Source organism: Sander vitreus, chromosome 1, assembly GCF_031162955.1.
Source record: "Sander vitreus isolate 19-12246 chromosome 1, sanVit1, whole genome shotgun sequence".
Taxonomy (NCBI): Eukaryota; Metazoa; Chordata; class Actinopteri; order Perciformes; family Percidae; genus Sander; species Sander vitreus.
The window spans coordinates 5665454-5690835 of NC_135855.1; the positions used below are offsets into that span (position 1 = coordinate 5665454).

The 25382-nt window shown below is 41.1% G+C and overlaps 1 protein-coding gene across 2 annotated transcripts; it reads left to right on the forward strand.

Moving 5' to 3' along the window:
* Window positions 1–5527: 5527 nt before the first annotated feature.
* Window positions 5528–13531, forward strand: rwdd3 (RWD domain containing 3). 2 transcript variants are annotated; one of them, XM_078253135.1, is made up of 5 exons: window positions 5528–5738; window positions 6892–7124; window positions 9193–9408; window positions 11880–11998; window positions 12146–13531. In XM_078253135.1, exons 1-5 carry the CDS (start codon window positions 5654–5656, stop codon window positions 12258–12260), a joined length of 768 nt encoding a protein of 255 aa, XP_078109261.1. In that variant the 5' UTR covers window positions 5528–5653; the 3' UTR covers window positions 12261–13531. The 2 variants fall into 2 exon arrangements, with proteins under 2 accessions (XP_078109261.1, XP_078109173.1); XM_078253047.1 differs by having other exon boundaries at window positions 11880–13531.
* The last annotated feature ends 11851 nt before the right edge of the window (window positions 13532–25382 follow it).

Genomic DNA, 25382 nt, shown 5'->3' on the forward strand with positions numbered 1-25382 from the left:
TCCATGCTGTTTTTTTTTTGTTTTTTTAGCCTCCTTATACGCCTTTTGTCAGGACAAAGTGGGTGATGAACATTTTAGTGGCCTCTCATGTTACTACACTTAACACTTCCTGGTAGGTGTGGCTGCTCCTGGCCCTGTGGGTGAGTGAGGGGATGGATGGTTACAACTTGCAATAGAGTCTCAAAGACAAACCAAAATTGCTACTGCGTTTGGTAAAAAATACAGGAAAAGTGATGCCACCACTTTCTAATAAGGCACAAATTATAAAGAGTTGAAAGAAAAAGTTGTATCTGATGGCTTTATAAGTGATTAATAAATCATTTATCATGCCTAATCCATTAACAAGAACAAAAAATGATTGTGTTGTGAGAAGAAAACCTTGTATGTCCGTTTATCATTTCTATTTAGTAAAAATGCATTTAGAAATGTTGGTAATCCATTAATTAATCCTCATCAAATTGTTAATGAACAGATTTTGCATGGTGGTCATACATAGTCCAATCAGTCAAAGGGGTTTTCTCAACCTTATCACTTTATAACTTATGTGTATAAAACATGAAATACATTATTTTTTAACTATAAACAAAGCCATTCGTTACAATCAGGGATGGAAACAGTACTACAATATTTTGCCGCTAGAATGAATCAGAAAAGGACAAAACTCTTGACAATTATGGAGATGACAGTGAGTGCAACAAGCATATTATATATAACCAAATAACCCAGATGGCCTTTGCTCCCTTATCACATGCTTAACATCCATTAATCAGTGGATGAGCAACATTTTTTTTTAAAGCTGAATGATGACAAAACAGTGATACTTTTGGTTGGACCAAAATCAAAACGAGAAATTGTTCTTAGTAATTTTGGGAACCTGGCGCCCAAAGTAACAAGCCTAGGTGTCATCTTAGATACAGAGTTAAGCTTCAAGCCCCATATCAGTAAAGGTGCTCAGACAGCATATTTTCACCTGAGAAACATTGCCAAAGTACGGCCCTTTTTAACTCAACAAGATGCAAAAAAAACTAATCCATGCCTTTATCACTAGTAGGTTAGACTACTGCAATGCACTTTTTACTGGTCTCCCAAAAAAAACATATAAAGAAATTGGAACTTATACAGAACTCTGCTGCTAGACTTTTAACTAAGACCAAGAAGAGAGAGCACATCACCCCTGTGTTAGCTGAACTGCACTGGCTCCCTGTTTCTTATAGAATTGATTTTAAGGTTATGTTAATCACTTATGAAGCTCTGAATGGCATAGCACCTTCATATATCGCTGAGATTTTAGCATCTTATCAACCATAAAGGAAACTTAGATCTTCCAGTGCAAATCTTTTAATTATACCCAAAGTGCTCCACAAGCTGAGTGGAGAAGCTGCCTCTGTATATCAGACAAGCGAGCTCAGTGAATATTTTTTTTAAAATACCTAAAAACATACCTATATATGAGAGCTTTTGGCTAACTTTTTTTTTTACTTATTTATTTATTTATTTTTTTGTGTTGTGTAACTGAATGTTACTAACTATATGCATCAATAGATGGAATTGTTAATGGACGTATGACTGTTGTCATTTATATTTTAATTTAATTCTAGATGTGTTAATGTGTTTGGTTGAAGAATATTGTGAGTTGGGTTTATTTTTGGCAAATTTTTAATTTAAATTTTTATTTTTTTTTTACAGCTAGCCTCGAGTTGTATTATTTTATTACTATTTTATTCTCTATTATTGTGTTAAATGTTCCAAATGTAAAGCACTTTGAGCTGCACTCTGTGTATGAAAGGTGCTAGACAAATAAAGCTTATTATTATTATTATTATTATTATTATTATTATTATTATTAGGCTACAAAATACTACAAAATGACCTGCCATTTTAACCGCTGAATAAAGCATCACCAAGGCAGCAAACACAGATGTACAGACAATATACGGTTACACTTTACTTGACGGTATCTACATAAGAGTGACATGACACTGTTATTAACGTGTCATAAACATTATAAACAAGTCATAAACGTTTATGACATAACGCTTCTTTTAGTAAGTGTCATTCGGTTTTTGACAGTGTCATGTTACTCTTATGTAGATACCTTCAAGTGTTACCCAATATACTCTCCATAACAGCTGCAAACCACAGACACCCATCGAGGCTCCGCCTTGGCACTCACCGCCTAATCAGGAGGTAGCAACCACATACAATCAGATAATAGTTATCTTTTGCTTTTATCTGGAATTGTGAAGTACTTTGTAAAGTCTGTTTCAACATGAGCGCTATGAATGACTCATTGATCATCCTTCTGACATTTAATAATAATGATGATTGAGAATTGCAATGATGGTTTGCAGAAACGTGATTAATTAGTGGTAGGCTACTGTATAAACACTAACCACAGCCGTGCATAATGACAGCTGCTCTGGCACCTTTGGAGAACCTTGCCGAAGCGACAAAGTTGGTGACATTGCACTTTCCTAATATATTTCTCACTGACAGGTCTAATGAGTGGTGGAGATATGCAAACTAAATTAGTTCCTCAATGATGGAGATTTATATAATCACAATGGGCCATACATGCAGCTTTATATATCTGATGAAGATTGAAGATCTTGATGAAGATTTCTCTCCTTGAGCGTATGCACAGTTTTAGTCATGAATCATGAGTTTTATGCATCTGGCCCCAGCACTGTTCATCTCTCATTTTCATTCAGCCACCTTGGAGCACGGATCCACTTTCACAATCTAAATCCTGTCTCTGGTGTCACTTAGTAATGTTTTTGACCGCTAGCAAGCTTTGTGGCATCAACTCCTCGCCGATGCCGGCCTTGGATAGCCACAACGCCTTATTCTGCTGCCTTGGCTGGCGGCACCTGCCTCGCCTCCATCATTCTCCTACCATCGAAGAGCCTCACGGAGGACTTCACTGCTGGCCTAGTCTATATCCACGATGTTTCATTACCCCGATTGCACCGGTGCTGCCGGAAATTCCATCGGATGTCACTCTTCTCGGCCGGTTGTCCGTCACCTTCCGCTTTCTTTGTGTTGTAATTTAATTACGGTGGATTTCTGAGGACTATGGTTAACTGCTCCTCAGATCTCTGCAGGGTAAATCCAGACAGCTAGCTAGACTATCCGTCCAATCTGAGTTTTCTGTTGCACGACTAACAACTTTTAAAACATTTAAACTTACACATGTTCCACCAAAACATGGCAATTTTGCAGTGCCAAAGATGATTGTGCTTGGTTTAAAGAAATGCCAATAAACCAGAGCACGTTTTTATCCCAACATGGAATGTTGTGTGGACTAGCCAGACCCTCCTCCACAGCGCTGTGGATGAAGGTCTGGCAATGAGAGACTAATGCTGGCCTAATCATCTAACCACGTGGCAGACCGAGGCCCTGAGGCAACTGCCCACCAATGACACCTATTATACATTACGGCTGATGAAGATGTCGTAGAGGTCAGATGATAGTGACTGCACTCCTCTGGATGACCCAGCCCATGACCCAAATGCAGATTTGAGGAATTTATTGAAACAAAAAATACAACAAAAAGTGTCCAGAGGTAGGCAGGCAAAAACTTACACGAAAATAATCCAAACTGCATGAAGGCCAGGAGGCAAGACAAGAAGACACGACGCATGGCAAAACGCTAGACCCGGAACCCAAGACAAAAACATACAATTCACAAGACAATGATCCGACAAGAGACAAAGACAGCACAGAGACTAAATACACTAGGTAACAAGGTTGAAACAAGGGACAGGTGGCACAAGGGCTCAGGAACAGGTGAAACACATCAGGGCGGGGCAGACAATCAGACAGGAGGGAAAACACTAGGCAGGAAGTAAAACAAGACATGGCAAGGGAGAAAACAGAGACTACAAAATAAAATTGGCAGGCGTGCCAAACCGGTCGGAGCTTTGGTCTCATTTTACATCACCACCAAAGAGCTGAGCTCCTGTGATGCACACACATTAATTGTGGTTCTGGTTTCAGAATGATGAAGACAGTTGGAGAACAGTTAGATACAAAACAGGATGTCTGCTCTGCAGGATCATTGTTTTCCTTGGCAACTATCATGTTTTTCCCAAATGATGTACCAATTTTTACGCATTCTTTTATCAAATATCTTAAAAAATTGTGCGTATAGCTGCCATTAATGGGAAGAACCCAGCCCTGAATGTTTACAATGTCTGGCTACACCCATGGTAGGTGCCCAGTGCCTGCTCTTTCTCAGCCTCCACTTCACAAGCTAATGCTGCGTTCCATTTATCTCTGAAGTCGGAAGCCGGAGCTGAGAATGACATCACACTCAAGTTCCAGTACAACATGTTGGAATGTTTGCGCTAGCTAGGTTAGCCAATGTTAGCAATACCAGTTGATAACAACGTTACGCTGTATTTTGTGCATACAAACAGCATAACATGTCCACAGATAGATGGACAGGACTGTGTGTACGAGTGGTTTAAAGAGACACAAATAAGACAGAATTGGAAAAGCTACGATGTGTGTGTCTCCATTTCAAAACATCACTGCAGGTTGACTGTTTTTAGCAGCAGAGGTTGATTGTGGGCGAGAGGGCGCCAACACTGTCGTGGTTAGCTTGCCGAAACTCTACTGCAGCTGTCTCGGCAACTATAGCCAGTTAGCTTTGTGTGTAACGTAATAAAAACCCACCCATCTCGTAGGAGCGAAGCTTAAGATATCATTCAATAAAATGATGGTACAAAAGGAGCACTAACGCCACAGGTCTTATGTTGACAACATGGACGCAGATATAAGACACTCCGAAGGCAGTCGTAATATTTACCTAGCAGGCTAGGCTAACGCTGTTGCGCTAACGTTAGCAAAACATCGGCGTAGCTTTAGCTAGCAGTCTAAACTTGTCTCGAGTCCGGACCTTTAACTGTCTATGGTCCGGACTCAAGTACTCTAACCCTGACAGGTAGAAATCACTTAGCTGAACAACTGAACAAGCTGCAACTTTTCTGATTGATACAATGGGAGCCTGACTCTTGCATATGACCCCAATCTGCCCTTCTTATGGCTTGAAGCCATAACCGCCACCGTTTTTTGGCAAAAGCATGCTTCCCCCTAGGTATGTTAAACATCAGGCACCCATCACTGGCTCTGTTTGTACAATTAACCACGCAACAACTCCTTGGCATTTTGACTTATGCTATGCTGCTACAACTACTAGTTACACGAAACACATCTTCTTTCTGCCCCCCCCCCCCGGTTGCGTGCGCAAGCAGTGATGACGTTGCCGAGAAATCCATGTATAGCCTGAGTCTGCGATAGCCGCACCCCTTCATTTGAATATAAGAAGTGCAAGTAAAGGAAAATAAATTTTAAATTATGAAATAAAATTCCCTAAAATCAATAAATGTGAAGATATCAAATTAAATTCCCCTATAAGGATGTAATTCATAGGCATATTTATTTATTTAATTTGAATAAAACGGCATTCCATTGAATTATGGCGCCGCGCGGAACTGATGAACATGGTATGCGATCTACCCGGACGACAAGGCGGTGCGGACATGTGTAGCAGCATAATATCCACTGAAAACTGTTTAATTCATCATACATGTCGCTTGTTTAACGCTGTTGCGGAGAAGCTAACATGCATGATGTTGATTCGTAAATAATGTCTGACGCTGCTTTAGAGGAAGTTTCAGTGTTATCGTCCATTTACTGCGGAGAAGGCGAGTTCCAACTCATCCAGCAGTCTGGTAAGTTAACGTTAGTTAGCATTTAAGTTAGCTGCGAACAAACATTGTTGTATAACGTTAACGCTACAAGTTACAAAAAAATTGACCATGTTGATAAATAACCTGTAGCTAACCTATGGCACCAAGACACGCCAAAGTGTGGTTATTTTCTGTTTTTATTTCTTGTCCATCCCTGTCTGTCTGTTACTTGTTGTCTGTTAAAGTGTATCCTCTATGTCAGGGGTGCCAAACTCAATTTCACTAAGAGCCACACTGGAAAATGAGAATCACATCAAGGGCCAGACATGTAGAGTTTATTGACATGCTTTTATTTAATCCAAAAAGTTACATATTTCAGTCCTTCCAGAAAAATGCGGAGTTTTTTTTGTGATTGTTGCGGGCAAAAATCCTTGATTATGCGGCACGTTTTCTTAAAAAATGCGATGGAATATGCGGGATATTTATGCGATGATGATTGCGGGAACTTGCAAAAACTGCGGTTTCATCATGGCTTCATCGCGGGGTTTGCAGCTTTTCGATGATGTTCACGTCGCGTAATTACGTCACTTCATAACGTTCCCATGGCAACAGGAGAAAATGGCTGCTCTTGTGTGAAGTAAACGCAACATTTATCAACTTTCTGCTAAGATATATGTGACTGTTTTGCAACGAAAATGTGGGGATTATGAAATCATGCAAGCCCCGCATATTTTGCGCTGAAATCAGCAATTTATACGGCGAAAGTGCGGCGTATTTGAAAAAATGCATCAATCAAGGGTTTATTATATTGTCTAGTCTCAGGTTTGACTATAAAATAAGGAACCACTGGCTTCCAATGCCGGTGTTATCACCGCCAGGATTTGCATCCCGTGCGTGCGTGCACTCAGAGAAGCGGAGTTTAACTGCTGCACTTCGAATTCACCTCTTAAATGGAACAAATGGCGACCTGTGAATTGTTTAATGCATTGTTTCAAAATACTGATCAGTATCGTGGAAGACTCGACAGGGTTTTCCGTAGTAACAACGGACTCATTTATCTACATAAATACGTGTATTTGTCTGTAACATTAAGGCGACGTGTGACTTGTTTAATGCGTCGTTTAGTCAAAACTCAAATCCTACTGTGTGTTAGTCCTGTAGCAGTGCTGCAGCGTTCACTCTGTTTGCCTTGTAGCTCAGGATGGGCTCACGGTCCAAGTCAACAGCACTGTCGGAGGAGAAAGAAGGCTGGACGTGAGACTGTTGTTCCATCTGCAGCCCAGCTACCCTTCCTGTCCCCCCGCCATCTCTGTCTCTTCCACTGCTCTCTCCAGGACCCAGTGTCGCAACATCAGACAGACGCTGCTGGATCAGGCTGCAGCTTTACCTCCAGAACCAATGGTCCATCAGCTGGTGGAGTGGTTGCAGGTAGGCTGAATGAACAAGTTTACAGACGCTCTATTTAGCTGTAACTTTAGAAATGTAGCTGTTAACATTAGGGATGGCCCCCGATCCCGATAAAATATTGAATATCTGCCGATAGCGCGTCCCGGTCCGACGCTTGCTGCACACCGGTTTTTTTTATTTACAAAAGTTGACAAAGTAAAAGATGTGTTCAGGTTAACTTAGTGCAGCTATCATTTTTGTAAAACTCACATATAAAATCAACGTCACAAATCCACTTTGATCATATTGGATGTTGGACTGTTGTATGTATGTATGTATGTATGTATGTATGGACTATTTTCACTTTCTAGTTTAAAATGCTTGCGCACTGCTGACATTTTAGCCAAGGGTATCACTACCTGATGTGCGTCGAGTGCAGATGTGAGTTGCGCCGTCTGTGTCATACTGAAATTTGTGAAATCCATAAAATAATAAACTTTTCTTATTACAAACAATAACATAATAATCATTTCAAAAACGTTTCAGCTATCTCTGATTGTTTGATTGCTAACGTTAGTTCAAAACGCCATTCAAGTGACAGCCTTTGTTGTGTTTGATTGCTAACTTGTAGCCAGCAGTGAACAAACTTTATGTTACGTAGGTACATTTTATTGTATTGACATTACAGAAGTCTCTCGTTAGCAGGTTCTTGTAGGCTACTTCAGCCTCTAATCTAGAACTGACATCAGGGATCATGCCGTGAAAATGTGATGCCTTAAGGCTGATTTATACTTCTGCGTAAAATCTACGCCGTTGCTACGTACGTAGGTACATGAAGACACAAACCTACGCCGGACCCTACGCCATAGCCGGACCTCTCGAAAAATTTAACAACACCGCACATCGCAGTGACGCACGTCCCTCGACTGTGGCTTGGTAGCGTTGCATTTCCCCCGACTCATACCCCTGGTTCTCCTTCTCCAGAAACAACATGAAATCAAGGAGAGGGTTCACTTTTCCTGCTACAGATTTCCCACCGTGGTCAGAAAGCACAGGGGAGACACTTTGTTTCTCTGACTATGACTCACACACACACACACACATGCCGGCTCGACGCACACACCAGCGCACAAGTATAAACATCAGGCTACGGCGAAAGCTCTGCGTGGAGCCTCCGCAGAACCATAAAACGGCCTTTACTAGAAATAAATAATAAATTACGACTATGCGGCAAAGTGACGCATGCGCAACTCACATCTGCACTCGACTCACATTGGGTAGTGACAAAGGTAATGAGTAATGCCAAGTTATCTTGCGAGTTTCCATGCTGCCACAAATTGTGCTCAGCTGATGTAAATGATAGGAGTAAAGTGGTTTTTGACTATGGGTGGGGGACAAAATCGATACAGCATAGTATGGTGATATTTTCTGTGGCAATACTGTATCCATACACAGACGCCAAGCATCAATCCATTATTATATATGTGTTGGTCAGTTTGTCGGCTCGACAATCCCATTTTGCAGCAGTAAACTTGAACAAGAAATTAAATTTTTTTAGATAAACAGATGTTGACAAAGTTTCATTTTGGGGACATAATTTGAAATTGGGAAATATTTGAAGTAGGATAAAAGGTCATAAATTGCAGTATATCGCAGAATATTTTAAATCGCAATAATAACGTATCGTGATGATATCGTATCATGAGGCTTTCAAAGTTTCTATGTAAATACAGTATGGGTTTTATTCAACCAAATTGCCCAAAAATAACACGAATGGTTCCATACACCAAACAGGCTGCGATTATCCATCAACATACGTTCCTCTGATCTTACCTATTATTCAAAATAATTCATAATTTCTGGGTTTTATAAATCAAAAATGAGGTATAATCTAATATGAATGAGGTGTATGGACCATGAATTCCATAAATAAGTGTAAAACTAGTGGTAATTAGTTGGAATGAAGTTGGTTAAGAAGATGTAGCACAGAATTGGGTGAGCATTTATAATTGAAGCTTATGAACAGGAAAAAAAACAGACGGAGGACAACACGAGGGTGAAGGGAATGCTCCTCGGATAATCATTTCGGTCTGTGTTTAAAAACCCGCAGTGTGTGGAGGTGACGGAGAAATGCAGAGGGGGTGAGGAGGAGGCGAAAGAGAGAGAGGAGGAGTGGACGGCAGTGCTGTCGTTAGACCACATCCGATCCCGGAGTCGTTATGTCGGTCTGCTGGAGCGCTGGAGCCGGACGCTGCAGCTCACTGGGTGCTTACTACTGGGACAGAGTATACTGGTGGTTCTGCAGGGAGCCAGACCCAATATCAAGGTACCAACCCACATGTTTAACACACCATCAGCCTGCTGCTTTTTGCGTTACGTCTTTTATGCAGCATGTACGTACTAGGGACGGGACGTTTATTTGTCAGTTTGCAGATTATCTGTATCGGCATTTTATTTGCCCGATAACCGATAAAGTTAATGAATTTAAAAAGTGTGCTACTTTGACTCCGCTACAGCTCTGTGTCTGTCCCTCTGCTTCACTCACCACTGAGTCTGACTAGATAGATAGATAGATAGATAGATAGATAGATAGAATATACAGTACATAGATGCATACATACATACATACAGTACATAGATGCATACATACATACAGTACATACAGTACATACAGTACATACATGCATACATGCATACATACATACATACATACATAGATAGATAGATGGATGGATGGATGCATGCATGCATGCATGCATGCATGCATGCATACATACAGTACATAGATGCATACATACATGCATGCATACATACATACATGCATGCATACATACATGCATGCATACATACAGTACATAGATGCATACATACATACATACATACATACATAAATACATACATACATACATAAATACAGTACATACATGCATACATTCATTCATTCATTCATTCATCCCGAGGGACATTTTTGGCATCCAGTAGCTTAGACAACCATAACACAACAAACACTGTCCCGCCCACAACACTATCACTATCATGTTGAACGTTTCTCATTTATTAAATAATTGCTTAAAGCATTGAAACTAAGTTTTATGTTAGAGTTTGTAACATTCCAAAATCTTAAATTTGACTTAAAGATTTTCATTTTCACATCAAATGCAGTTTCACCAACCACTAATAATCGGTAGCCTTGAAAAACCAGTAACGGTCGATCCCTAGTACATACAGTACATATACTGTATGCTGGACATAGGCCTACTGTATGTCTTATGAATAAGGATGTAACAATACACTCAACTTACGATTTTATATACGATTCACGGTTTTAAGTTTCACGATAGGATTTTTTTAACAGAATTTGTTTTAACAGAATGAGCTGCACAAATGAGTGAAAAATATTCCTTTACCTGTATTTATACAAACTGTGCCAAACAACAGATGTGTCCTCTTATCAAAAGTGCAACTGAAATTGTATTTTATCTTAACTAACAGAAATAAGATATTAATAATTAGATGTGTAAAACATCTAATTACTAATGAACTTCTTTTGGTGGAACATTTGCAACCCGCAAAAGAAACCACCACGTACAATATTAAATGAAGTTAACTGTTCACACAACACAGTAACGTGAGCTATTTAAATTAGCTGGATACATGGTTAAACCTCATTTGCCATTACCAGTGTATCGCTGTGTGTACTTCGTCCACAGCAATCCCATCAATCGGTCCCAAAACGTCCCAGTTAGAGAGGAAATGCCGCAAACAATTGTTGTTTTCTGAAGAGAACAGAGTTTGAGAACGGCAACTCGCAGAGAGCGGAAGCCGAGGGACATCCGGGGCAGTTATCCTGGAAATGTACTGTTATTGATCCAGACTGCGTCACAAACTCTGCGTGGCCAAAACACACACACACACACACACACACACACACACACACACACACACACACACACACACAAACATCATCTGGTTGTTCACATCAGACCACTTTTGCTCATCGGACCAATACCAATGTATTACACACACACACACACACACACACACACACACACACACACACACACACACACACAAACATCATCTGGTTGTTCACATCAGACCACTTTTGCTCATTGGACCAATACCAATGTATTACACACACACACACACACACACACACACACACACACACACACACACACACACACACACACACACACACACACAAACATCATCTGGTTGTTCACATCAGACCACTTTTGCTCATCGGACCAATACCAATGTATTAAAGGTGCTCTAAGCGATGTTGGGTGACGGCACTTCTTGTCGACGTTCAAAGTATTTTCAAACAAAAACGGAGGCTAGCTCGCTCTCTCCTCCTCATCCCGTCCCCTCTCCCTCCCTTTCCGTGCTTCCGCGCACTAACCCCCCCCCCAACCCCCACCCCCAAATCCTTCTTGTCGTTTATTGGCTGGAACGCTGGAACACTGTTTGTTATGTTTGGTGGTGCAGGTTGGCACAATTTGTTTTTGTTGGCGTTTGTGGAGCCTGGGGTGTCTACAGGGACCGCGCTATTTTACAGTGTGTTCAGGGGACAGGCAGCTGGTGGATAGTGAGATGTTTGCTTTATGTGACAGAAAATGTTGTAAAAACGTGCGACATCGCTTAGAGCACCTTTTAAAGAAATGATCGGCCAATACCGACGTGATTACCATTCTATTGAGCATCCCTAGTTCTAACCCTTATTATATAAACCACACTGTATAACACTAGTCGTGAATGATGAGTGCATTCTTGACCGTACTCGTGTCTCTTCAGGAGTTCTGTCGCCTTTTGAAGACGGTGAAGGTGGATGTGGATTCTTCAGGCAAGAAATGCAAAGAGAGGATGATGAAGGTTCTCATTGAAAGCCCTTTGTCTTCCTCCTGCGGACATGGGTATGGATCACAGGCACATGACTCTGATGTAGCGGAGAAATGGAATAAGGACAGAACTTCTGTGGCCATGTGGTCAGTGTTAGATCACACAGCAGCAGCTCTCATAATGGTTTCTCTCTGCGTTTCTCTCCGTGTCTTTTCGATCAGTCTCCAGGGTTTCGTAGTGAAGAACTACGAGTCGTTCCCAGAGCTGGCCGCAGCCTTCCAGGAAATCAACATGACTGAGCTTTACCAGCAGATACTGCCATCATTAAGGGACTGACAGCACACAGGGTACCATGGTGACTTGACCTGAACTGAGAAGATCCTTGACAAGATTCAAAGAAGTAGGAACAGGTGCACACAGGAAGAGCTGGCTGTGTTGTGTGTGACCCTAAATGTGATCAAATCTGGTTTATAATTATGTTAAAGGTCCAGTGTGTAAGGTGTTTAAGTGTTCTTTATCAAAATCTGGATATGTACTACCACCATCAATTCCAAGTATTCCTTTTGGCTTGACATTTTTACATTTGTGTTTGCATGAACTGGGGTAGACGCTCCATATTCATGCGCCATCTTGAAATACGTTAGCCGGTAAGGGACATACAAGACGTACTGCTCCGCCTTTCGCGTTTTCGCTGTCACATGATAAACTCACAGGTGCTGCTAATGCTGCTAACGGGTATCGTAGCTTCCCGGTCCCCGGGGCAAGTTTGAAGAAGGAAACATGGAGGACCACACGTATTCAAAATCCAAATTTCAGAAACGGGAGTCTTCTTCTTCGCCCATGATCTCAACGCTAGATGGGAGAAATTCCTACACATTGGACCTTTTAAGGGAAAATATAATATTGTGTGTCTTTGTGGTATAGACAGGTGACCGGTTATGTCTGCCTAAAGAGAAGTCCCAGACTCCCCCTCCTAGTGCCACTCTTAGTCGCTGCTGCACAGCTCCAGAGGCAGAGACTGACACAGAGCCAAGGCCTCAGGCGCTGGCACTGGAGATGCGAACTCGGCTAAAAACTTGCAAATATCAGCAATATAACTCCACCAGAAAGACCATCCTAAAAAGGCCTTAGTCCTTAGACTCCAAAGTACCCAATTGGATTCTCACACAGCATGTCCTGAAAACGGTGGATTTATTTGGGGGGAAAGTCACTTTTTGCAAATAATAAGACGACACTAGACAAAGGAATCTCTGGTAAGCTGTCCGGAACTTACTCTGGTTTTTTGTGTGTTGAATTCCTTTTGAGCATATTAAACTCTTTTTTTTTTGGATTCTGACTCTGTGGATTTTTCTAAGACTTTTGGGGATTTGTTGTCATATTTTGAGGTAAAAACAGGAAAAGCATTAAAAAAGGGCAGTTTGTGTCCGAGTCATTAATCTGGCCTCGGCGTCGGATCTATAATTCACTACAACAGCTGCCCAGAATTCCCGATGAAATGTAATGGCCGATACCCAACTCCAACACAACTCTAGAAATGTGTACCTTCGGCTCAACAACAGACACAAAGAGACCGATGGTCGTTGCACAGAATAAACATGTTTTCATTACTGCTGATGTGTATTCTGACGCTTGATTTAATCGCCATTGATAAACCGATTGGACTGTTCGTAATAAGTCCATGTGAACACAATTAGGGCCGGATCTACAAGGTGAAAATCTTTTTGTTGTTGTTGTTGTTGGTCTAAAGCAGTTGAGCTGAACTACAGGTATAAAAGCTAGCGGTGGCGAGATGAAGCCTCATGAAGCATTGAAGCTTTCCAGCAAAGTGGTTCGCAAAAGGGTTTATTTCTCGAGGCTTCATTTGCTCCCAATACCACCTGTTGGTCAAAGAATGTAAAACAGCCAGGTATATTACAGATGATCTGATGTGATCTGTATTTTGCGCCAGGAAAAGCTTACAAATACAAAAGAGCATTAGATTTAGAACAACAGTGTGTACATGGTATATCCTAAAATGTAGCCTACTGTTATGAAAAAAGCCATTTAATGCAAATGCTTCTTTTTGAGATGTGTTTATTGCATTTTTTTTAGGCATTTTGACTGCAGTGTTTCCTTTTGAAGGAGATGTGAGGCATTTTGCATTTTGTGGGTGCAGTTTTTGGAATTGTGTGTAGAGTTTTGAAAAACGGAGAGAGTTTTGAAAACGTGTGTAAGCAGATGTAAAAAACTGTAAACGATGAGGCTCCATGAGTAGTATCTGATCTGTGAGTCATTGGGAAACAGCGCCACCTGCCCATTGACACCTCGCTGTGGCCGAACATGGTAATGCAGCCTATTTCTCCCTGCCTCATAGCGCTTTAGATGAGGGTTCCATTCTAAGCGAGTAGAGGCCACATTAAAAAATAACAAAACGGCAACACAATCTAATAGGCTCGTATTTTCAGCAGACAAAATAACTAACAAAAAAGTACTACAGTGGCAGCCGTGGCTGGAGGAAATGTGATCTAGCTTAGAGCCCAACTCACCATGACCATATACCTGATTAAAGTTCCGATTTTATGGATGAGTCATGAGAATTCCTATACATTCATTTGACATGGCCTGTATCAGGCGTTACCCACAATTCCAATGGGCATCCTCAGTCATATCAAAGCCAATAATTTGAAAACTAAAGCAATTTAAAATCTGAACTCAGTGTCTGCAGAGACTATGAGATAGAAAGAGTGTGTCCTACATGAGAATGAACAGAGAAAACAAGTATACACCCTCAGTGAAACACAGTCAACCTCGGAGGCCTTTAAATACAGCTCGATTCCATTTTATTTCTGTAGGTTGCTGTGCAGCTGCGAGACTCAGCGCTATACGACGTAGCTCATGCGTAGAGGTGGGCATTGATAAAGCGTTGTAGAATTTGATACTACCTCTCTCTATCTCCCCAATCCCCAGCCGTTGTTGCTGCGTGTAGCACGTCTGTTAGCAATGAGTCTCTAAGCCACATTGTAAAGCTACTTACATTTTTCAATTGCTCAACGTAATAGTTTTTTAAGCTTTGACATCATACTCTTTTAATGACCTTTGGCATAATGCAGATAATAGGCTACCTAGCCTAATGCTGTGGTGTCTGTTTGAAGACTTACAGTTGTCTGACTTTGTCTCTATAAGACCCGACGCCTCACTTCGTGTCTAAACAGTTTAAAATTAGGGTAGCCTAATAAATTATTACTTTCCAGAGATAAAAAAAAAACAGGCTTCAGTGGGGAAAAAGGCACTGCAAGATCTTTAAATCCCATCAAATATCCCTTTTAATAAAGTAAAATTCCTTCAGGAGTAGTTTAAGAAACATTTTTGAAATGATTGGATGCCAATCACCATCAACTCGCCCGACATCTGTCCCTCTGAAGTGGATTAATTCACACATAGTGCCCGCTTTTTCTAAACATAAAGTCTTTACCGGGCTTTACTGTCTCCCTCGGCAGCAGTCTAAATGTTGAAAGAGCGCCACCTGCCCATTGACCTCTTGCTGTGGCCGAAAATGGTAATGCAGTTTATTTCCCTCTGCCTCGTGTCGTGTTAGACGCGGGTTCGAATCCACGCGAGGAGTGGCCACATTAAAAATAAAAAAACAACGAAACATGATGTGCTCGTATTTCCAGTATACAGAACAACTAAACAGTACTACAGTTGCAGCTGAGGCTAAAGGAAATGTGATTTAGCTTACAGCCCACCTCACCATCAGCACATACAGTACCTGATTAAAGATTACACTTCATGTCTAAACAGTTTACAATTTGGCAGCCTAACTTGCCTAAGTAATTACTTTGCAGAAGATGAAAAGAACAGGCTTCATAATAGGTTACAGTTTTTTTTACAACTACTTACACACAAAATCTTTACATGTGACCCAATTTTTGAAACCTCTCATTTAAAGAGCAAAAGACCATAAGCTATTTCTCAGCCTTTCACTCAGTTTTCAATTGCATAAAACGCACTACACACGCTTCTCTACCTAAGACACACAAATCTGACAGGAAGTGACTTGCTTTCCTTTTCCAAAACACAACCAATCAAAATGCTACACTTATTCACCAGGTCACACACACTCTCCTCACATGTGCAAACACTAATTGCTTAACTGATCACTAACCAATCACTGCTTTAGTATAGGCCTATAAATAGGTCAAAGGTCAGATTACCTGCTTTGAACAGTGGATGCCGACAATAGACAGAGAGCAAGGGGAGTAGGAGGGGGAGGCAGGGGACGACAACCGGAGCTGCATCTAATGTGGCTTAAATTGCCTCCTCGAGTCCTCCACTTGCCTCCCTTCCTCGCGTCTTAGTCCCTCCCACCGAGGAGGCACGGGAGAGAGCTGCACGGCTTCCGGGAAGGCTGCTCTCGTGTTTCCTCGGCTATATCTCCGAGGTGATCCTTCCTCGATGCTCGCTCCTCGGCCCTCAGGACAGAAATAAGAGCTTTGAGACGGCCTTCACCGAGGAGGGACGGAACAACTTCCGGTTCAGCCGAGGACAGAGGAGTCGAGGAGCTATCAAATAAGGGACATGGGATGTACCTCAGGACAAGTTCATGGAGGAAGAGTTGGAAGAGGAGGAGGAGGAGGAGGAAGAAGAAGAGGATGAGGGCAGAGAAAAGAAGGAAGGAGATCCATCTCTGTTTAGATCAGTAAAACGCAGTCGACGTTAGAGATTTAAATACAGCTCGGTTCCATTTTGTATTTGTAAGTTGTGGTGTATCTCTGAGATTCAGAGCTACGTGACATATATCCTATACATAGAGATGGGTAACGATAAGGTGTTGTATAATTTGATACTCCAGTTCCTAGTTGGTGTGTCAGCAGTGAGTCTCCAAGCGACCTTGCAAAGGTACTTAGATTTTTCAATTGCTCAATGCAGACTTCATAGTTTTTTAAGCCTTGACATCATACTCATTTTAATGAGCTTTGGCATAATGCAGATAATAGGCTTCCTAGACTAATAATTACAGTTTACAGATTACAGACTTTGTCTCTATAAGACCCGACGCCTCACTTCATGTCTAAACAGTTTAAAATTAGGGTAGCCTAATAAATTATTACTTTCCAGGAGATAAAAAAAAAAACAGGCTTCAGTGGGGAAAAAGGCAGTGCAAGATCTTCGGCCCGTGCCACTTGAGCCTCCAGTCAAGTGCCTGTTTTTTGTTAACAGAAGTTTAACTAACACTGATTAGGCTAGTTGTTGGTGATATTAGTTTTACTTGACAGAAACAGCTGTGCCCAAAAGCGCTGCGTAATTGTTATTTATTCACTTTCCAGCATGTCACTGACAGATATTAGCCTACTGAATGTATTTATGTGGGCCTAAAAGACATTGATCCCGGTATTGTAAGTAAAATTCCTTCAGGATTAGTTCAAGAAACATTCTTGAAATTATTGGATGACAATCACCATCAACTCCCCCGACATCTGTCCCTCTGAAGTGGCTGAATTCACAAACGCCTTTTCTAAACATAAAGGCTTTACTGTCTCCCTTGGCAGCAGACTAAATGTTGAAAGAGCGCCACCTGCCCATAAGTCTCGCTTTGCCAGACCCTCCTCCAAAGCGCGGTGAAGGAGGGTCTGGCTACTCCACACAGCATTCGGGGATGGGAGGGGAAATGTGCTCTGGTTTAATGGCATTTCTTTAAACCAATCACAATTGTCATGGGCGGCACTAAGCTCCGCACAGAGCCACTGCAAAAATAGTCGTGCGAGAGAAAACTTAGATTGGACAGATAGTCATATAATAGAAAATAAAATATTAATCTGAGCCTGTCAGTGGCAAAACGAGCACTTTTGTGAAGGTAAATACAAGCTGGACAATTGCCCTGTTAACTTACATTGTAGCTTGTTTCGACGCTGCCTACTGCAGCGATCTCGCTTAACACTGGACCAATGTCAAAGACTGTTGTTCCCGTCAGTCACTTAGACACAAAAACATAGGAAAATATGATCCATGTTGAAAAAACGCTGTTGTTACCCTTTAACTTACAAGTTCAAGATGAGTCTCAAGTGGACTCGTCACCTAGTTTCAAGTCCACATCTCTGGGAAAACCTCTAAGCTGTGTATAATGAGTTGCTGTATATAATGTAAATGTGTTGTACATATCAGAAACAGAAGTTAAGTGATCAAAAATCATATCTTTGCCTTTTTCATACTATTCATCCTGCACATACACTTATTCTTACTACTCTTATAATGTTACTGTTTCTGCATTACAATGGTACTGTTTCCACACTGCACATAGCTGTACATACTGTACATATCTGCTTATATGGTTCATACTGCATATCCATATTTATTCAGTTTTTCTTATAATACATTGTGTTAATACACTGCATATATCTATATTATTCTTACTACTATTATAATGTTACTGCTACTACATTGCACATATCTGTACATGTTGTTCATACATTGTTCACATTATGCCATATTTATTCTGCTCTTATGAGGTAACTGCTAATACACTGCACATATTTATATTTCATTTATATTACTGTAAACCACCTTCTGTAAACCAACTGTATACTACTGTACCAACTGTATACTACTGTCTACACTGCACTATATTTCTTGTCCCGTCTATACACCACCTGTCTATACCTGTCTATACTTTGTATATCGCATTGCACTTTTCTGCTCTTTTTGCACGTCTGATTGGACGTAAACTGCATTTTGTTGTCTTTGTACTTTGTACTCTGCACAATGACAATACAGTTTAATCTAATCTAATCTAATGTATGAATAAGATAAACATACAGTTGTCTTCAGTTGGGCCACATAGAGCTTGAAATATAAACTATGAACATCTATTTTGCTCTAAACTGTGAGTCTTTGATTTAAAATCTTCAGACATTTCTTCAGTCGATCCTGTGTGACTACCCTGGCATTAACTCTGTAAACCACTGCTCTGAGCCATTCTGAGCTCTATTGAGTTATTCCCCCTCTGGTTGCTGCAGGTAGGAGTGGACTCCTCAGCATGGAGACCTTCCTCTACCCACACACATACCCAGCACTGAGCTGATCCATGTGTAGCAGCGCCAGCACTGATACTTCTAGCAGTCTAACTATGTACCAGCACGCTTCCCATGGCTCATTCTCTATCTACAAAATGTGATTCTGCTTCGAGGCATCGTCCACGATTCGGAACCTGAGCTGATTTAAAAACAGGATGGCCTGTTATTACAAAAAACAACAACACACCAGTGTCTCGTGCCTCTTGTACAGGAACATTTTAATAAGACATGCATCTGAGAAGTGGAGTAAATCAGACACCTCTACGAGCAGTAACTGTATCAGCTGTCTGTTCGGTGTGTTCCGTGCCGTCGTCCCTCAGAGGGGCCGTCGGCCTTCATTTTGGATGACCTGACTCGCTGGGTCGGAGGGCGGGCAGTCGGGACTCAGTGACCAATCTGATTGGTGGAGTGCTAACTCGGAAATAACGAGCGGGATGAGTGACGAACGCCTCTCAAAATCTGACGAAAATCTTTTAAACTGACCTTTGTCGATCTGAAATGAAGACAGATTCAGCAACTGCGCGGCCTATTTCTCGCTTAAAATGTTTTCAGAAACACGTTTCGGTGAACTATTTTCGTAAAATAAGAGATCGTATTTCAAACAAGCCGCCATTACTATCGGCTGGAGAAGCCAGACCCACGTGACGCGTTCGTCGTTTCCGGTTTTCATTTTTTGTATTACGTCTCGCGCACGCGCAGAACGTACGCTCAAGACGGCGTCGCTTCGGTGTGTTCCGAGGCACTTTTTGGACCTCGGGGAGCCGACTGATCAGTCCGACTGCCTTTTCTGCCGACGGTCGGCTGTCGGGTTGGTGTGTCAGGGGCTTTAAGGAACTAGATGAAAACGGCATTCTTCTAAACACGTGTCAAACTCAAGGCCCGCGGGCCAAATCCGGCCCCTTGCAAATATTTATCCGGCCCGCAATCATGGCAGATTTGCAGACTGTTTCAGGCTGTGAAACAGGTTGCTGTGAGTCAGCTGAGTGGTAGCATACTTTTAAAAATGTAATCATAGTTTTGCTTGATTTGCTAAATTCTCTGATGGCTAAGGAACTTTTTTTGCTGACTTTTTTAGGGCTTCATGTTGACCAAACTGTAAGTGAGAAGACTTTTGTCTTTGTGTCTTCTAGGCTAGACTACTGCAATGCCCTGTTTTCCGACCTCCCTGCATGTTCACTAAGCCTGCAGCTCGTCCAAAATGCAGCAGCCAGGGTATTGACAAGGACCAGGAGATATGACCACATAACTCCTGCCTTAACCTCACTCCACTGGCTACCCATACAGGCGAGAGCAGATTTTAAAATCCTCCTTTTAACCTACAAATCGCTGAATGGCCTTGCACCCTCATACCTAGCCGAACTGATGAATCCCTATAGCCTACCCCCGCACGACCACTCCGCTCCCTGGGTACCAACCTTTTAGAAATTCCTTGGGTCAAAGAGATATCGACAGGCCACCGTGCCTTTTCTTATCGAGCACCATACCTCTGGAATAACCTTCCGTTATATGTCAGAGAAGCCAGCTCTATTACCACTCAAAACAATTCTGTTTTCCAAACATCGTGGACCATCATAATGACTTCCTCTATCTTTTGTTTTTACCCTTGTACCACTTTTTATTTCACGTTTATGTACATATATACCCGCAATGATTGTAAATGTATTTTTTTGTATTTTTATTATATATATATTATATTTTTTTCTGAATTCCCTGTTGTACAGTGTTTTGAGACCGTGTCTTATGGTGATGTTGCACTTATACTATACTATACGAGACAGACAATAATACATTTAAAAAATATGTTAAGTTGACTAAATAAAAGCATGTCAGTAAGCTTAACATGTCTGGCCCTTGATGTGATTATCATTTTCCAGTGTGGCCCTTAGTGAAATTGAGTTTGACACCCCTGTCCTAAAAGATGTTCCCTGATTTTATTTTCTTGATGGCGGTAGAGAGCGTTAGACAACCATTCAGTGAACCCTCAAGGCCTGCATGGAAGCATCTTGGTTCATTGGGCGTCTAATTCATTCTGATTTCTCCTTTGATTTGTCACCCGTCTGTATATCACCGAGAAGTCAAACCAGAATCTGGAATGGCTGAAATGTGCTGTGCAGACATGTTATAGACTTTTCAGGTTTGCCTGCAGAGGGCAGTGGTGATTCATGAAAGGTTTGTCCCATAGAACAAGATCTAAACGATCTCAGCTGTGATGGAAGAAGTATTCAGATCCTTTACTTAAGTAAAAGTACTAATACCACACTGTAAAAAATACTCTGTTACAAGTAAAAGTCCTGTTCCTTTCGTAAAAGTATGAAAGTATCATCAGGGAAATGTACTTACAGTATTAAAAGTAAAAGTACTCAATGCATGCAAAATCCCCCCATTTTAGAAAGTGTAAAGGATCCAAACAGTTGTGTGTTTAATGGTCTAATCATTTCAGCTGGACTTGTAGGCCGTTATATTGTTTCATTTATAATAAAACAATCAGATTTTATAAACTACATGTGTTTTGTGTGCAACAATCTTAATGTGTAAAGTAACTAGTAACTAAAGCTGTAACAGATGAATATGGTGGAGTAAAAAGTACAATATTTCTCTCTGAAATGTAGCGGAGTAGGAGTAGAATGGCATGAAAAGAAAAGACTCAAGTAAAGTACAAGTATCTCAACATTTGTACTTAAGTACAGTACTGGAGTAGAAGTAATTAGTTACATTTCATCACTGATTCTTAGCTGTTTTTCTCACTTTCTTTTTCTCCCTCTATCTCTCTCACACACACACACACACACACACACACACACACACACACACACACACACACACACACACACACAAAAACAATTGCAACTATTAAACAACTACAGCACTTAAAACTATTACAAATAATCAGAAAGCCAAGTCATTTACACAAATCTTCAACATAACTTGACATCATGACCTTCTTAGCAACACCTATGGGGCACACTTTGAAAGTGATAGTCCCTTGATTAATTAAAGTATCAGGAACAGGGTTGAGGGTTGGCCCTTTTTTTCACTGAATTTTGGGTGTTTTATTCAATTTTATAGCATTTGAAAAGTTTCAATGGTTTTAAAAGTCTCCTGACTAAACTTTGACAGACACCAGTCTGTGATTCACTCAACATCCTCTGATCTTAACTTATGCAAAATAATTCATAATTTTGGCTTTGTTTTACTCAGAAAATAGGTATAATGTCATTTGAACTAGGTTTATTGACCATGAATTTAAAAAAAAGCCTTAAAAAAGTGACAAAAAAGTGGGAAAAAGCGATGGATAAACACCCACCTAACACTCTCCTCGTCATTCCCTCTCCCATTCTGCGCCCCTCCCTCTTTCTGTTTCTTCTTCCTCTTCTCCCTCCTCTCCGTGGGGTCCTAAGGGGGTCTGTCATGCCTGGGTACTATTGCAGATTCCCTGCTCAAGCTTCCCCACAACACAAACAGCCAGCAGGAGAACTACAAGCGAGTCCAAGCCTCGCACACCAATCATTTCTCATTGACACATTGTTTAAAAGGATCTTGTTGGTGGCGTGCTGGTCCTTGCTAGTGAATATAATCAGTAACAGTTCTGTCTGTATTTACTGTAGGACTTTCTCAGTTTCTTGCTAAAACTGAAAACCAGTCTATTTACAAATGTGGAGCAGATATTGTAATTGTATGTAATATTTTTTTATACAGCTCAGACCTAGTAATGAATGTTTGAGCAATTAAATCAAACATTCTGTCGCAATTAAATGACAGGCTTAAAGGCAAGGTGGGGAATGTTAAAAACAAACATGACTACTGTTAGCAATACAGCGACGCCACGCATTGAGCTCAGGCTCATATATGGGAGGGGTAGAATACGGACAACAGGACAAGGAGGAATTTCATTGGTTCTTTCCAAGCGGACCACACATCTTTTTCGCTCGTTTTTCAGAGCCCAACATTTATTAATTGCTGTCGGGGTGTAGAGACCATTTCAAACACCATATAAAAAAGTGCATATTGGAAATAGTTACCAACCCTGCCTTAAAAACATTAAGGCAGGGTTGGTAAATATTTCCAATATACACTTACATACTTTCACTTAAGTATCATTTTCAATGCAGGACTTTTACTTGTAACGGAGTATTTTTACAGTGTGGTATTAGTACTTTTACTTAAGTAAAGGATCTGAGTACTTCTTCCACAACAGCTGAGAACATTTAGATCTGTTCTATGGGACAAACCTTTCATGAAACACCACTGCCCTCTGCAGGTAGCCTGGATGCCAGCTGAACTTAGCCCCACCCACAACATTTGAGGAAGGAAGTTCGGTCTTGACTTGATCCGTTGTGGAGCAACTATGCTCGAACCAGAGCTGTTCAAATTGTCGGGGCGGGCTTTATACGATGGTAGACAGATGATCAACAGTAACATAATCAACCACGTCACCAAAGAGCGCTTGGGTTGAATTTGTTTACAACAAAGATGGCTGCCGCTGGAGAATTGAGATGTGTAGATTCCGCCATCGCGTCTGTTTTAGAAGATATCGACAGAGCATTCATTTTAAAAGAGGAACAGAGAACCGCGATCAAGGCATTTGTCGATTGGAAAGATGTTTTTGCCGTCCTTCCTACGGGATTCAGCAAAAGATTACACGTCGCATGCTCCGTTTCTTTCCTGTTTTGGTTGAAACACGCCCAATAATCACTATCACGGTACAATGGCGGACTCAAATGCACGACTCAGACAGGGAATCACAGGTAAGTATTTTATTGTTCAGAGAATAATGCAGGCGAAGGTACAGAAAGTGGCAGGCAAAAATCGTAGTCAAAAAAACAAAGCAATAGTCGGATAAACACTGGGAAAACAAACATTAGGAATAACGCTGGAGAGAGTGACTTACATACAACTACAATCTGGCACAGGTAAGTGGGAATGGTGAGTATTTAAGCATGGGACTAGGGGAAGCTGAAAACAAACAGGTGAAACACATTAGGGGCGGGGACGGTAATCATACAGGTGGGAAAACAGACAAAGTAAGGAAGGCAAGAGACCTGAAATTAGAGTAGATCATTATTTCAAAATAAAACAGGAAGTGCAAATAAACAAAACAAAACATGAAATAAAAGCAGGAGCTGAGCTAAACCTGACAATCACAGCCCAGTGGAGCAGCATCAGACTCATATTCTGACTAGAATCTGAGTATGACGACATCAGGCTACTCTGCAGGCAAACTTGAAAAGTCTATAACATGTCTGCACAGCACATTTTAGCCATTCCAGATTCTGGTTTGACTTCTCAGTGATATACAGACGAGGAGAAAGCAGAATAAATTGGACGCACAATGATACTTTTAAGTTAAAGTACACCTTTTATATAACGTTAATGGAATCAGTTGTCGTGTTTACGTATATAATGGACTTTTCCAGACCAATGTGTTTTTTACGAAATGAACTGGTGTCCTCACTTGCCTGCCTTCAGCTGAGCAATAGACTCTAACCCGACAGGATGGTCTGATATAAGACAGAACAACCCAGTTTCATAAGAAGAGTAAGCCTATCTTCATCATTACCAGGAACAACACAACCTGATCTCACAGAATTACACTTCTGGGTCTTAGATGAGCCAAGAGGATGTAAAAAAGAACACATTCTAGTTGCTTCATCTCAAGAATGTAAACCCCAGTTCACTCACCAGCTACAGCTGTTGTGTGTTTATCCTCAAACATTTCTGACCATATATGGGATTTCGAAGGCTGGAATATGCTGTTTTGTGCTTTCACTCTCCATCCTCATCCTCAAGAATTGATTAATTTTTATATTTGATTCATTGCACTACTAATATTGATCACTATTAATGTTGTTAACATGAGGCCAGTGGTGTTTCAGCAGCTTTTCACCCTGACACTTTTTCTGTCGTTTTCAATAATGACAAAATTTGGACTCTTAGGCATTTCAGTCCAAATAGCTGGATTTAACATACGTACTTGTGTGACTGTTCTATGAAATGTTTTGTCAGTTGCATAAAGGCACTAATTGATCCCCAGTGTCCCCCAGGGTGATCAGATGGCTGGAAAACAGAAATGTGCAAAGTCTGCATACCTAAACAACAAAAAAAGGTTGTTTGTCAGTGGATTTAAAAATCAACTTTTTGCATTGGTAGGATGAAGACACAGTATCAATAGCTTTTGTAAGGAATTTTATTGTGTTACCTCTCAGTTAAATGTCAAGAGGAAGTTACAGTAAACCACAGACTTTGACGGGAAAGGAAGTGGAAAAAGGCAGTAATGTGTGGCTGTGGACTAGCCTGGAAATCCAGACCCAAATCCGAAAGATTAAGGGTCTGGCAATGAGTTATGAAACTGGCCCAACACGAGAGGCGGCACCAAGCATGCATTTGAAAATCTCACTGCACGCAATTGAGT

Coding starts and splice junctions, on each gene's coding strand:
- rwdd3 (XM_078253047.1), top strand. CDS start 5,654: ATGTCTGACGCTGCTTTAGAGGAAGTTTCAGTGTTATCGTCCATTTAC. Junction 5,739..6,891: donor CCAACTCATCCAGCAGTCTG/GTAAGTTAACGT, acceptor TTTGCCTTGTAG/CTCAGGATGGGCTCACGGTC. Junction 9,409..11,879: donor GAGCCAGACCCAATATCAAG/GTACCAACCCAC, acceptor GTGTCTCTTCAG/GAGTTCTGTCGCCTTTTGAA.